This window comes from Tamandua tetradactyla, chromosome 6 (assembly GCF_023851605.1).
Source record: "Tamandua tetradactyla isolate mTamTet1 chromosome 6, mTamTet1.pri, whole genome shotgun sequence".
In the NCBI taxonomy this organism is placed as follows: domain Eukaryota; kingdom Metazoa; phylum Chordata; class Mammalia; order Pilosa; family Myrmecophagidae; genus Tamandua; species Tamandua tetradactyla.
Window position 1 is genome coordinate 169,461,914 of NC_135332.1, and position 12,637 is coordinate 169,474,550.

At 39.0% G+C, this 12,637-nt stretch overlaps 2 protein-coding genes across 3 annotated transcripts in view; one reads left to right on the top strand and one right to left on the bottom strand.

Moving 5' to 3' along the window:
• The window catches only part of LOC143689038 (uncharacterized), a 53,432-nt gene that overhangs the window by 23,011 nt on the left and 17,784 nt on the right, over positions 1 to 12,637 (bottom strand). Inside the window, exons 2-3 of one of the 2 annotated variants that reach the window (XR_013178480.1) lie at positions 10,982 to 11,128; positions 10,698 to 10,778 (exon numbers count right to left, since the gene is read on the bottom strand). Coding sequence is in view for 1 of the 2 variants with exons in the window: in XM_077167643.1 (XP_077023758.1) it covers positions 10,982 to 11,128 (147 nt within the window). In the remaining variant the exon portion in view is untranslated. Of the gene's footprint in view, positions 1 to 10,697; positions 10,779 to 10,981; positions 11,129 to 12,637 lie in introns of those variants that run through there. The other variant, XM_077167643.1, reaches the window with a different exon arrangement.
• Positions 2,186 to 7,487, top strand: ZNF572 (zinc finger protein 572). Its single transcript, XM_077167636.1, has 3 exons — positions 2,186 to 2,315; positions 3,783 to 3,895; positions 4,499 to 7,487. Exons 2-3 carry the CDS (start codon positions 3,817 to 3,819, stop codon positions 6,004 to 6,006), a joined length of 1,587 nt encoding a protein of 528 aa, XP_077023751.1. The 5' UTR covers positions 2,186 to 2,315; positions 3,783 to 3,816; the 3' UTR covers positions 6,007 to 7,487.

Genomic DNA, 12,637 nt, shown 5'->3' on the forward strand with positions numbered 1-12,637 from the left:
TTTCCTGATGACCTTAACCAAAATGGCACACCTTCTGCAGCATCTTATCACACCTGTTTCTCTTACTTGCTTTACTTCTTTTTCTAACACTCATGACCTCTTAAAACGTATTTTTTTGTTTGTTCATTGATGGTTCCCCCATGCTATTTTGTTCACTGTCTTCTGGGTGCCTAAGATAATTGTGACAGGTACATAGTAGGTTCTCAACAAACACTGGTTAAATGAATGAAAGAAGGAGCCACTGTGCTAATTCTAAGATAGAATGTTGAGCAAAAACCAAGATGGGTCCTGCCCTCAAGGAGCTTGCTATGCAGATGGGGAGACAGAATAACCCATTAATCACACAAACAAATACAAAGTTGCAGTCATGAGATGGGCTATAACCTAGAGGACTATGGGGCTAAAGAGCTCCTACTAAGGATTTGACCCTATCCTGAAGGTCATGGAAAGCTTTTGTTCCATGTGTGATGTGTGAGTTGGAATCTGAAGGATAAATAGGCTTTTACTAGGTAAAGCAAGTTGACAGAATCAGATGTATTTTTGAAAGGATCACTCTGGCTTCAGGGATGGAAATGGATGAGAGAGGGTAAGGATGGCCATCTGTAGGAACATGAGGAGGCTATGGCAATATTTCAGGCGAGAGGTGATGGCTGCCAGAGTTAGGGGTGGCGCTGCTGGTTGGGAGAAGTGTTTGGATTTGAGAATTGTTTACAGACTACACAATAGATGAGACTTAGTTATGAATTGAATGTGGAAGGTAAGGGAAAGGGACTTGCCAAGGGAGACTTCTGGGTTTTTGCATAATTGAGAAACTGGAAGAACAGGCTTGTTTTATTTTATTTTTGTGTTTGTGCATGCATGTATGTGTTTGGGGAGGGCATGTTAGAAGGAAAATTATTTTTATTTTTGACATACTGGATTTGAAGTGCTATGGAGACTCCCGATATGTCAAATCATGGTTGGTTATAAAAGTCAATAACTCATGTGATGATATTGTGAGTTGCTGAGTGTATGTGTTGGGAATGTTTGTGTTTCTTTCTTGTAATTTTTTTTGATTAATAAAAAATTTTTTAAAAAAACAAAAAAAAGTCAATAACTCAAAGCTGTGGAATAGGTTGGTGATATAAATGTGAGTCATCTCTTTAGGTGATATTTGAAAAACGTGGAGTGTATGAGATTGCCTAGGCAGAGAACATTTTGTGATAAGAGGTAAGGGTTTTAAATGGCCTTGAGGAATGTCAACATTTAGTGACGGCTGGGCTTGGAAAAGAGACTAAAGGATTGTCTAGAGATACTGAAAGAAAATGAGGACAGTAAGGTTTCACCTCTGTTTGAAAAGACAGGCTGAAAAAAATGGAGCTGAGAACTGAAAACATGCCAATTGCAGTAACACCATGGATGTCATTGGTGACCTTAGTGATTTTTGTTGTTATTGCAAGAGGAATGGGTTAAAAAGTGAGTGGAAACTGATGAAATGGAAACAATGTAAACACTATACCTGAGAAAAAAAAGTAGAGAGTATTTTGAGGTGGGAGAGTAGAGAGAAAGATAAGTTGATAGTATAAAGCTTCCAGGAAGAGGGGAACAAGAAAGTGAGGACAAGCGAAGGGATTGTTTTAAATGGGGAGGACAAATACTCTGTTGTAATAGGAGGGGTGCAGACCTAAGTAAATCTGTACATTTGGTATGGGGAGGTGAAGGAACTGGCTTCTATTTCCTCTGTAAAGAAAGAGGAGGGATTAACTGCCTCTTCAAGTTTCATGTTTACATGAAACAAATTGTTTCATGTGTGGATGGAAGCCATAGCTCTCCAATTATTTCACAGATAAGTAAATACATATCCATGTTCATAGCGGTGGGAACAGAAACAATAGGTGCTTAATGAATACTTTATTGATTTTGAGTTTAATAATGATGATAAAGATGTCAGTTTACAGCACAAGGTCCATTCAGGTGCCTATCATAAGAGCACCTGACAAATGTGAGAGGGCCTGATAACTGTTGAGCTCTAAACACAAGTCTTGGGATGCTGGCTAAGTCAGCGTATCACAGACAACCCAGGTACGGGAATCCCATCAGACGTGCCTCTTGCCTGGGTTCTTAAGGGTTAAGATCAACGAGAGTGGCCATCGCTGCTTCCAAGAGAGGCTCTGGCAAAGCCCGCCGGGAAGGTAGGGTAACTTCCTGTTTCTGTCCTTCAGGTTTGAGAGTTTAGGACTTTGGGTTGCTGGGGTCAAAAGGAGTGGGAGTTTCTTCCTTCGGGACTGCTGGGCCAGCTGGGGGCGCAGGGTGCCCTGTGTGTAGCCCCCAGAACAGTGAGTTCTTCGTGGGGAGAGGGAGCCGAGGGCTGCGGGCCGGAGGAGCGGGGACGGCACCGCCCAGGTTGCAGTGTGCGTTTCGAAGAGGCATCCGGCAGCAGCGCGGGGCGGAGGCCCAGCATCTCCCGCGGGACTGGCCTCCCGCGCCGGCGGAGTTCCTTAAAAATCTTGTCTTCTGGACATAATGTGGTCTCCTGGAACTTCACCCCACAGTGCACAGCACCCTCTGTCCCTGACAGCGATTCTTAAAGCTGAGCTTCGATCCAAACACTGCCCCATCCCATCACGTGTTTACTCTTAGTGAAAACAGCCTGTCTCTGTGAAATGACATCTTTAAAGACAGCCTTTTAGTACAATTTATGACCTTAAATTTGCTGCTGTTTTGCTGAGCCAGTGTTTCTTAGCGCTCCTCGGCTGCCAAAATTATTAGTTTCCTAGATAGACAGCCAGGAAAATGGTAGCATTTTTCTGTAACCCAGACTGTTGCTTCCTTTATATATATATATATATATATATATATACTAAAACACTGTGGTGGTACTTGTAATTTTGTTTCACCTGTCCCGATAACTAACCCCCAAACCACTTTACTGGCTGTGCACCCTGGGGGAAACTTTCTTAATACCCTTTTTTGCTCATCTATAAAATGCTGATGATTGTTCATACACCTGAAAAAGCTGTTGTGAGAATCAAATGAGAAATAATATGTAAATTATGTAGCTCCCTATCTGAAATATCATAGTCAAGTAATAGGATGAAAGTTTTAAGTGCACCAGTTCTGTTTGTTTTTCATATAGTGCCGTTGTTATCTTTTATGCTGTTTCCCCCAAATGCTGCTATTCTTTATATCCTAAAATGAGTGCCAAGTCTTTCCATAAATGCCTTTCAGTGGTTGATCACGTTTTCTGATCCATTAAAGTAGGACAGTGATTGTAGTTGGCTTTAGAAGATAAAAGTAGACCAAAATGGATGTTGCAATTATGATACTTTTAGGGAGTAAGAAGTAAGGAAGAAAGAGGTCCCTCTATAACCTCTCTTATATTTAATGGTTATTGGTGATAATTATTCTATCCTGCTTTGTCCCATTTTATATTTTGAAACTTTATCCTTAGACTTTTTTTTTTGGCATGGGCAGACACGGGGAATTGAAGCCGGGTCTCTGGCATGGCAGGCGAGAAGTCTCCCACTGAGCCACCGTGGCCCACCCTATCCTTAGACTTTTGATGTAAAAAATTAATTTTTATTGTATTTCCTTAGAAAAAGTAAATTGAGTTAACCTTTAATTCTAAACACTGGGATTTGAGATAAGATTTTCTAAAGGTGTTCCTAAAGACCATGTTTCTTATTTTCAGTATGCGGCCCAGAATATTCTATGCCATAAATTATTAATGTTATAAAAACTGGGAAGGGAAGAGGAGTAAACTTTAGTAAATGCTTCCATACATGATTTGCTTCTTTTCACAGGATTTCCGGTCCCTACCTGGCTGTGATCATTGTGATGGAGCATAAGAAAAAACTGTTAGTCCCAGAATCTAATGACTTCAAGGAGAGGAAGAGCTTGAAAAGCCCTTTTATAGGTGAAGTATCAGGCAGATGATCTGAATCTGTAGGCAGTTCTGCATAAGATGCGTAAACTATGGGGTGTTATAGAAAGAACAGGACATTAAATGAGACAGACCTTAATTTGATTCCCTACTCTGTCACTTACAAGCTTTATTAACTCTTTCAGCCCAAGTTTTCTCATCTTTAAGAAAAAAAAGGTGATAATATCTGTCTAACGTATTTTTTAGGATTAATATTATACCATATGTGTTCTTAATACATAATGGCTGTCACTGTCCCATCCTGGATGGCATCCAACTCAGTTTTACACGTACTCCCTTTTTTAGTCTTCTAGAATAAAGTTTAATGCATTTATTTTTAGATTGATATCTCCCCTGGTAGTTGCTGACAGCTGTCCAAATACTTTCATTAATGTTGATAATAAGTACAAAAAAATTCACCATAAAAATATTTTAAGTGGTAAGCACATAGAATACAAGTAAAACTAGCATAGAAAACTTTAATGTATAAAATAATTTATTTGTTTAAATTTGCTGTTCTTTTCCAAGTAGCTCAGAATTTTCTTTCCCCTGGCAGAGATTAGGGAATATGTTTAGAATATTTGTTTGTTCTTTCAGGAGATGAGAGTAAGAATAATTTGGAAGCTGTCCAACACAGTAACGCTAAGGCAAATAAACTTAAAGACAGAGGCTCAAAATGGTCTAAAAGAGATGGCCCACAAAATTCTAAGCATAAGGATACAAAAGAAACGCCACTGGCATGGTGCAAAGGAGTTAAGATTTGGTGTCATGATTCCTATGAAAAAAATGGCAAATTAAAGAATCAGTGGGGAAATTCTACAGGAAAAGAAGAGGAAAGCCCCAATCACTGGGAATGGAACCTAGGAGAACATGCCAATGCTTCCATTCAGCATCATGCATCCTCTGCAGACAAATCTTACAAGTGTTCTGAATGTTGGAAAAGCTTCAGTAATAGTTCTCATTTGCGTACGCACCAGAGGACTCACTCAGGAGAAAAGCCTTATAAATGCTCTGAGTGTGGGAAATGCTTTGGTAACAGCTCTCATCTGATTCAGCATCTGAGAACACACACAGGAGAGAAGCCCTACCAGTGTGGGGAATGTGGGAAACGCTTCAGTAATACCTCCCATCTTATTATCCATGAGAGAACTCATACAGGAGAGAAACCTTATAAATGTCCCGAGTGTGGGAAGTGTTTCAGTAGCAGCTCTCACCTTATTCAGCATCACAGATCGCATACAGGTGAAAAGCCATATGAATGTCCTATATGTGGGAAATGCTTTAGCCACAGCTATGTCCTAATAGAACATCAAAGAACTCACACGGGAGAAAAACCTTATAAGTGCCCTGACTGTGGGAAGAGTTTTAGTCAGAGTTCCAGCCTGATTCGTCATCAGCGAACACACACAGGTGAGAAGCCCTACAAATGTCTAGAATGTTCAAAAAGCTTTGGTTGTAATTCTACTCTAATAAAGCATCAGAGAACACATACAGGAGAAAAGCCCTATCAGTGCCCAGAATGTGGGAAGAATTTCAGTCGAAGTTCAAACCTTATTACACACCAGAAAACACACACAGGAGAGAAATCCTATGAAAATTCTGGATGTGAAGAGAGTTTGGATCAAAATTGCAGCAGGCTAGAAGAATGCAGAATCCAGCCAGGAGAAAAACCGTATAAATGTTGTGAATGTGGAAAGAGTTTTGGTCTTAGCTCTCATCTCATTAGACATCAGAGAACACACACAGGAGAAAAACCTTTCAGGTGTTCTGAATGTTGGAAAACTTTTAGTCAGAGTTCCACCCTGGTGATTCACCAAAGGACACATACAGGAGAGAAACCTTATAAATGTCCTGATTGCGGTGAATGCTTCAGTCAAAGCTTTAACCTTATCAGGCACCGGAGGACCCATATGGGAGAAAAGCCTTACAAATGTAGTGACTGTGAGAAGTGCTTCAGTAGAAGTGCCTACCTCAGTCAGCATCGAAAAACTCACTTAGAAAGGTCTTGTGAATCTCCTGATGTTGAGGGTTTTTCCCATGAATGGACTTGGAAAAACTGTTCAGGGGTAATAGCCCTCACCCCTTCATTTTCAATTCCAAATTAATTTTATTCCTGAGTCTCAAAGCCTGTTTTTGTTTGTTTGTTTTCTTAATTGGGACATTACAATTAAGGTATTCTATGATCATCGTGCTACAGAGTTTCTTTGGTATATATACCAAAATGTCTGGAAAAGAGCCCACCAGTTTAGAGGATAGGAAGACCCAGATCACCAGGTCAATGATCTGCCTAGTGGGAGATCACCCAGGATAGAGAAAAAAAGAAGACTGTTTTGAAGGTAAGACAGGAATAGGTTTAAAAGAAAATCTTAAGAATAATCCTGGGAATAAGCAAAGGACACCTTGCATTTCCGCTGAACTATCTTATTTTATCTCTTCCTTATTCCCAAGAGGTAACCTAGAGAAAGATTCCTTTTGAACCATGTAGATTCCTGCTGTTTTTGTTGGAAGAAAAGATTAATTTTATTTTTCCAAATGCATTTTTATTCACTGAAAATTAACTTTTGTAGCATCTACAACTGTACCATCCAATACAGTAGCCACTAGTCATATGTAACTATTTAAATTCATAGTAATCAAATAAAATTTAAAATTCAGTTCCTTAGTTGCACTAGTCCCTTACCAAGTGCTCCATAGCCACAAGTGTGGCTTTTGAATTGGATATCATCACAGAAAGTTCTTTCTTTCAAGATCGTTATTCTCAACAGACTCATAAATATTTCCTAAAAGACAGTAGTAAATATGCTCTGGGGTTTCTGCAATATAGAGTAGACATGGAATAAAGTTTCAAAGGCACAACTAATAGACCTTAACCTTTCTTATTTGGGGAATGATGCTGTGAAAGTATTAAATATTTCATTTCCTTCCCCCTGCTATTACAAAAGGTGAATGTACAGGAAGGTCAAGAATCCGGAGATGCCAAAGATTCCATCTAATTTTTGGATTCAAAATACATTTTATGAAGACTATGATAGAAATGCATGTTAGGAATGTGGAGGTAGAAAGGGCCAATTGCACCTGCTGCAAAAGACTGCATACAGCTGGTGGGTAACTTGAATTTCATGGGGTTTATATCTTCTTTCATGACTATGGTGCACCTGACACTGGGGAGAAAATTGTGTCTTTTTATATTATGTGATTAAAAGTACAGCAAAAGCTAACAAATAAAGGCATTTAAGAAGTATTTGGGGTGATTTTCTTCTTTGTAAAGGGGGAAAACATGACAAGACATTGTTGTCTTTTATATGATCCCAGCTTTAGCATCTTTATACCATTGTATGTTTTATACTATTGCCCAAATTAGCTTACGCTGTAATATCCGAGGACAAATTCTTACAGTATTCTTTACCACAGGCACCTAAGAGTTTAATTAATGTTTGATAATTAAATTTGGAGTTTTGCTATGAGACTTAAGTTCAGTTGCAAGGCAGCAGTTGTGGGGGTGATGCAAAAAGATAGATAGGGTGATCTCTAGCAAGTCCCCTAACCACTCTGAACTTCAGTTTTCTCATCTTTAAAATAGAGATAATACCTACCTTGCAGGGTTGCTCTGTAAGGATTAAATACATGTTTGCAAAGCTTCTAGCACAGTACTTAAAATATGATAGGGTTCCAATATATGGTAGTTGATTATTATTATTAATTGAAGCAAAGTGAGAAAGTATGTGAAAAGAAATAAAAACAAAATAGAGTTACTTTGGCTAAGAAATTTAAAAGGGAGGCCAAAGGCCTTTCAGAACATTAGTCTTATATAAATCTTAACCAGATATCATAAATTGCCAAAGTATGCAAAGCCACAAGAACAAGCATTTCTCAAAACCCTAAGGACAATTTGAAAACCACATATAAGATAAAGGCTTCAATTCCTGTGTACATAAAGAAATTATACAGCTCAACAACAAAAGAACAAAGAACCCAATTATAAAATGGGCAGAGGATATGAATAGACACTTTTCTGAAGAGCAAATACAGATGGTTAAAAAACATGAAGAGAAGCTCATTTTTAGTTATTAATTATATAACAAGAATGGAATGATCATATGGTAAGAATGTTTGTGTTTGTGTGTGGTTATGTATCATTAAAAAAAAAAAACCAAAAAAAGCCTCCAAATACAACCATAACAACAACAAAAAAAGAGATGCTCATTTTCATTAGCTATAAGGGAAATGCAAATTAAGGCAACAATGAGATATCACCTCACACCTCTAAGAATGGCTGCTCTTAAACAAAGAGAAAACTACAAATGTTGGCGAGGATGTGGAGAAATTGGAACACTTACTGTTGGTGGGAATATATAATAGTGCAGCTGCTGTGGAAGACAGTTTGCAATTCCTCAGAAACTAAATACTGAGTTGCCCTATGACTCAGCAATACCAGTACTTGGTGTATGCCCAGAAGAGCTGAGGGCAGTGACACAATCAACATTTGCACGCCAATGTTGATAGCACTATTCACAATTGTCAAAAGATGGAAACAGTCCAAAAAGTGCCCATCAACAGGCAAGTGGATAAACAAAATGTGGTATATAGATATGATGGAATATTATGCAGCAGTAAGATGAAGTAAGGTCCCAAAGCATATGACAATGTGGATGAACCTTGAGGATATAATGCTGAATGAAATAAGACAGACGCTAAAGGACAGATACTGTATCATTTTGCTATTATGACTCTGGCAAAGGTAATTTCAGAGGTTACACTGTAGAATATAGCAGACCTAGAGGTACACAAAAGCAAGAGATGGAGGAAGGGGTACCCATAAATGTTGAATCTAAATGAAAGTAAACAGAAGTGATGGTAACTAATTAGTGGGTTTATAAATAACATTGCCATACTGAAGGTGAATATGATTGAAAGGGGATGTATAGTGCCTTGTATCCCACTGATTAAATCTACAATTATAAATAAGTTCTCACATGGACTATTTTAATGGTTCGATAATAGACAAAGAGTTAATAGTAGAGGGATATAGGGGGAAAACTAAAACTGCATGCTATGGCCAATAGTTAACAGGAAGACATCAATGGTTCTTTAGCACTACCAGGGGCAACTAATGGGGGGGGACAATAAGAGGTAGTTTTGATGTGACAGTTGGTGATTGTTCTAGTTTGCTAGCTGCCAGAATGCAATATACCAGAAACAGAATGACTTTTAAAAAGGGGAATTTAATCATTTAGTAGTTTACAGTTGTAAGGCCAAGAAAATGTCCCAATAAAAACAAGTCTATAGAAATGTTCAATTTAAGGCATCTGGGGAAAGATACATTGGTTCAAGAAGACCGAAGAAGTTCAACGTTTCTCTCTCAGCTGGAAGGGCACATGGCGAGCATAGCGGCATCTGCTGGCTTTCTCGTGGCTCTACCAAAAAGGGACTCTCTCCAAAATGTTTCCTCTTTTAAAGGATTCCAGCAAGCTACTCCACCTTCAGTGAGTGGAGACACACCCCCATGGAAATCATCTAATCAAAGGTTACCACCTGCAATTGGGTGGGTCACATCTTCAAGGAAACAATCAAAATGCTCCCACCCAGCAATACTGAATGAGGATCAAAGGGCATGGCTTATCTGGGGCCCACCACAGATTCAGACCAGCACAGTGATGTTATGTTTTTTGGTTCTTTGTCATTATGGACCAATGAAAATGGCCTAAAATTAAGAGTGCTGCTGATTATACAACCAAGTGAGGATACTCTAAGACATGGTTTATTTATTTGGGACATTATCCACAATGCCTAATAGGTAGAGGGAGCCAAAGGATACAATGACTGAGAAACACAATAAAGAACAGTGAAAGTCTCCCTGACAACATAGGGTATGACTCCCAGGATGAGGCTGGCCCTGGCACTGTGGGATTGACAACACCTTCTGCACCAAAAGGGGAAAAAGATGTGTAATAAAATAAGGCATCAGTGGTTAAAACAGATCAAATAGAATCAAGAGGCTATTCTAGAGGCTATTTTTATGCAGGCTTCAGTTAGATAGGGCTAACTGCCATGGTTTGCAAACCCCCAACCAACATCACTCTCTTTGACTCTTAAGAACACCTAGGCCTTGAACTGAGACTCTATAAAGTTTTCATCCATTAGATTTGCCTTCCTTGAGTATATAATTCTCAGGGTTCCTAGATCAGATAAATCCTGAAACTCAGAGGAATCAGCTTCTCCAAGACAATCAATTAATTTAATCCCCCTATCCTTTAGTGTGGACACACCTTGTCAACATGAAAAAGAATGGGCACTGCCTAAAGATCCCTGTAGACTGGGAGAAGGATGAAAGGAGAAGGAGGAGGTATAACAGAGAAAATGGAATTTAATAAGAGTGTGACTGCTCAATCACTATATTAATATTCCTTTGAGCCTCCAGTGTTTTGTAGTAGTAAGAAGGAAAAATCTGAGATGATGGAATGGTAGCCCATGACAAATTCTAGGATCTCTTCTGTAACTACTTGTTGAAGTGTTCTTTGAAAATTATTGCTTTTTTTCTTTGCTTTGTATATAACGTTATATTTTACAATTTAAAAAATGTATAAAAAGAAAAAAAAAAACCGTAAGGGGCAGGCCACGGTAGCTCAGCAGGCAGACTTCTTGCCTGCCATACTGGAGACCCGGGTTCAATTCCTGGTGCCTGCCCATGCGAAAACAAACAAACAAACAACCCACCCCCCCGCCCCCCAAAAAAAACAACCCTAAGGACATCTGGATATCATAAAGCACAAGATAAAGAAATCAGTAAACTATCTAACCTGAAGTATATTTGGAGCACCCCGAATAGCCACCAAGCACATCCAACATAAGTAATCTTCATTTTCTTTAAAATCCTTTCCTGGAAGTGCCAAGACAAGACATGATTTGGGTTGCTACCTAAAAGTATGCTCCCAAAATTACAATCCTAAGATCCCACATAAACATCTTCGTTGCTTTGCAACTCAGTTTGTTATTTCTCAGATGACATTACATGGTGTCAGAAATAGGATCCAAAGGGACCACTGATGTGACTCGAGGTGCCGTAGGATTCGAGCACGGTACCTGCAAGAGCTCCTTGTGCTCTGTTGTCTCCTTGACAATTCCAGGTTCCTGTTGGTGAGTCCTCTCAGCTCCAAACCTCCCTCTTTTGGGTTGAGGTTCTGACCTTTCTTTGGGTGTCTTCTGCTAAAGGGCATTTGAACTTTTCTTCTTTTGTGGTAGCAGCCCATTATAAAAAAACAAAAAACAAAAAACAAAACAAAACCCTTTTTGACATATAAGAAACCTTTGGTGAGTACTTTTAAAACTCCCACTTTCATATTGAGCTCTTTTCAGTGGAGGGATGACTCCCTAACAATCTTTTTGACTTGTGTTCTGTGAGCAATCAAATAATTATTTTGATGGGCATGGGTTGGGCACTTAAATTTGTTGGTAGAGTGCCCACCACCTTTTGATGAGAAGCCTCGTCTTCCAAGACCAGGACTCCCCTCGAAGGAAAAAGTGGTCACAGAGGAGCTAGATTGGGCACTTAAATTTGTTGGTAGAGTGCCCACCACCTTTTGATGAGAAGCCTCGTCTTCCAAGACCAGGACTCCCCTCGAAGGAAAAAGTGGTCACAGAGGAGCTAGATTCACACAAGGTTGTCTGCCACCCTGAAGACAATTTCCATGCAACTAGAGGCCCCTGGTCATGGGTTGGACGGCTAGAGTATATCCATGTAAACAAGTATCCTGTGAAAAGCACATTGTGAAACATCCCTGTCCAAAACCCAGATAATTCCTCTCAGGTTTAGGATTTAGGATTGTTCATCAACAGAACAACTTTAAAAGAATGGGTTCCAATTCATCTGAGAATTCTAATGCTGTACTGTCATCTAGTACATCAGCTGATTTCATGTTCAAAGATTTTGCTCCTGCCTCATGTAGAATCTTATCCCATTGGACCTGGCACACTAGAGAAAAATCTTGAATTATAATGGTTACAATGGGGATCCCTTGTTATGCCTAATTGGTATATTTGTATGCTCAACTAGAAAGTAGAGCCTATAAAACTAAGCAACACGAATGGGATGCTTATTTTAATTGGTATTTGGAAGCTTCCAAACATATAACTAATTCTAAAATTGCCTGTCTTCCACAAACACATACTAAATTAACAAAGACTAACAAAGACACATCTAAGTGCATTACCAACCTTGAAAAATTATCCAGAGCTCCTGACTCTGACTGTTCTAACCCTCCTTTAAATACTTCCTGTCCTCCTCCTCTATATCCTAGCTTAACCGAATCACTCTTATCTGTAACCCCCTCATCTTGCTCCCTTCAAAACTAAGCCAAATGAATGAGGATCAGAGATTTCATGTTACATATACATCCTGGACAAAGCCAAACTGAGGGCAATTATTAAAGATTTCACAAATACTACCAAAAAAAAACCCCAGCAGGTTTTACAAAAGAATTCAATCTTATCATTCAGACTCATGAGCCTGGATACTTAGAACTTTACCAATTAATTCACATCTCTGCTGGTGAAGGTCATGCCAAAATCCAGACAGACATAACTAATTGGAAAGATCCCTTAAATGACTTTTCAAAACAAAGAGCTACTGACAAAACCGAAGTGTTTCAGCTAGCTAAGGAACTTCATAAGGTCACACCTGAAGTTTTTCCCTAAATTATTAATTACAGAAAAATATTCATCAATGTACCTAGAAACCCA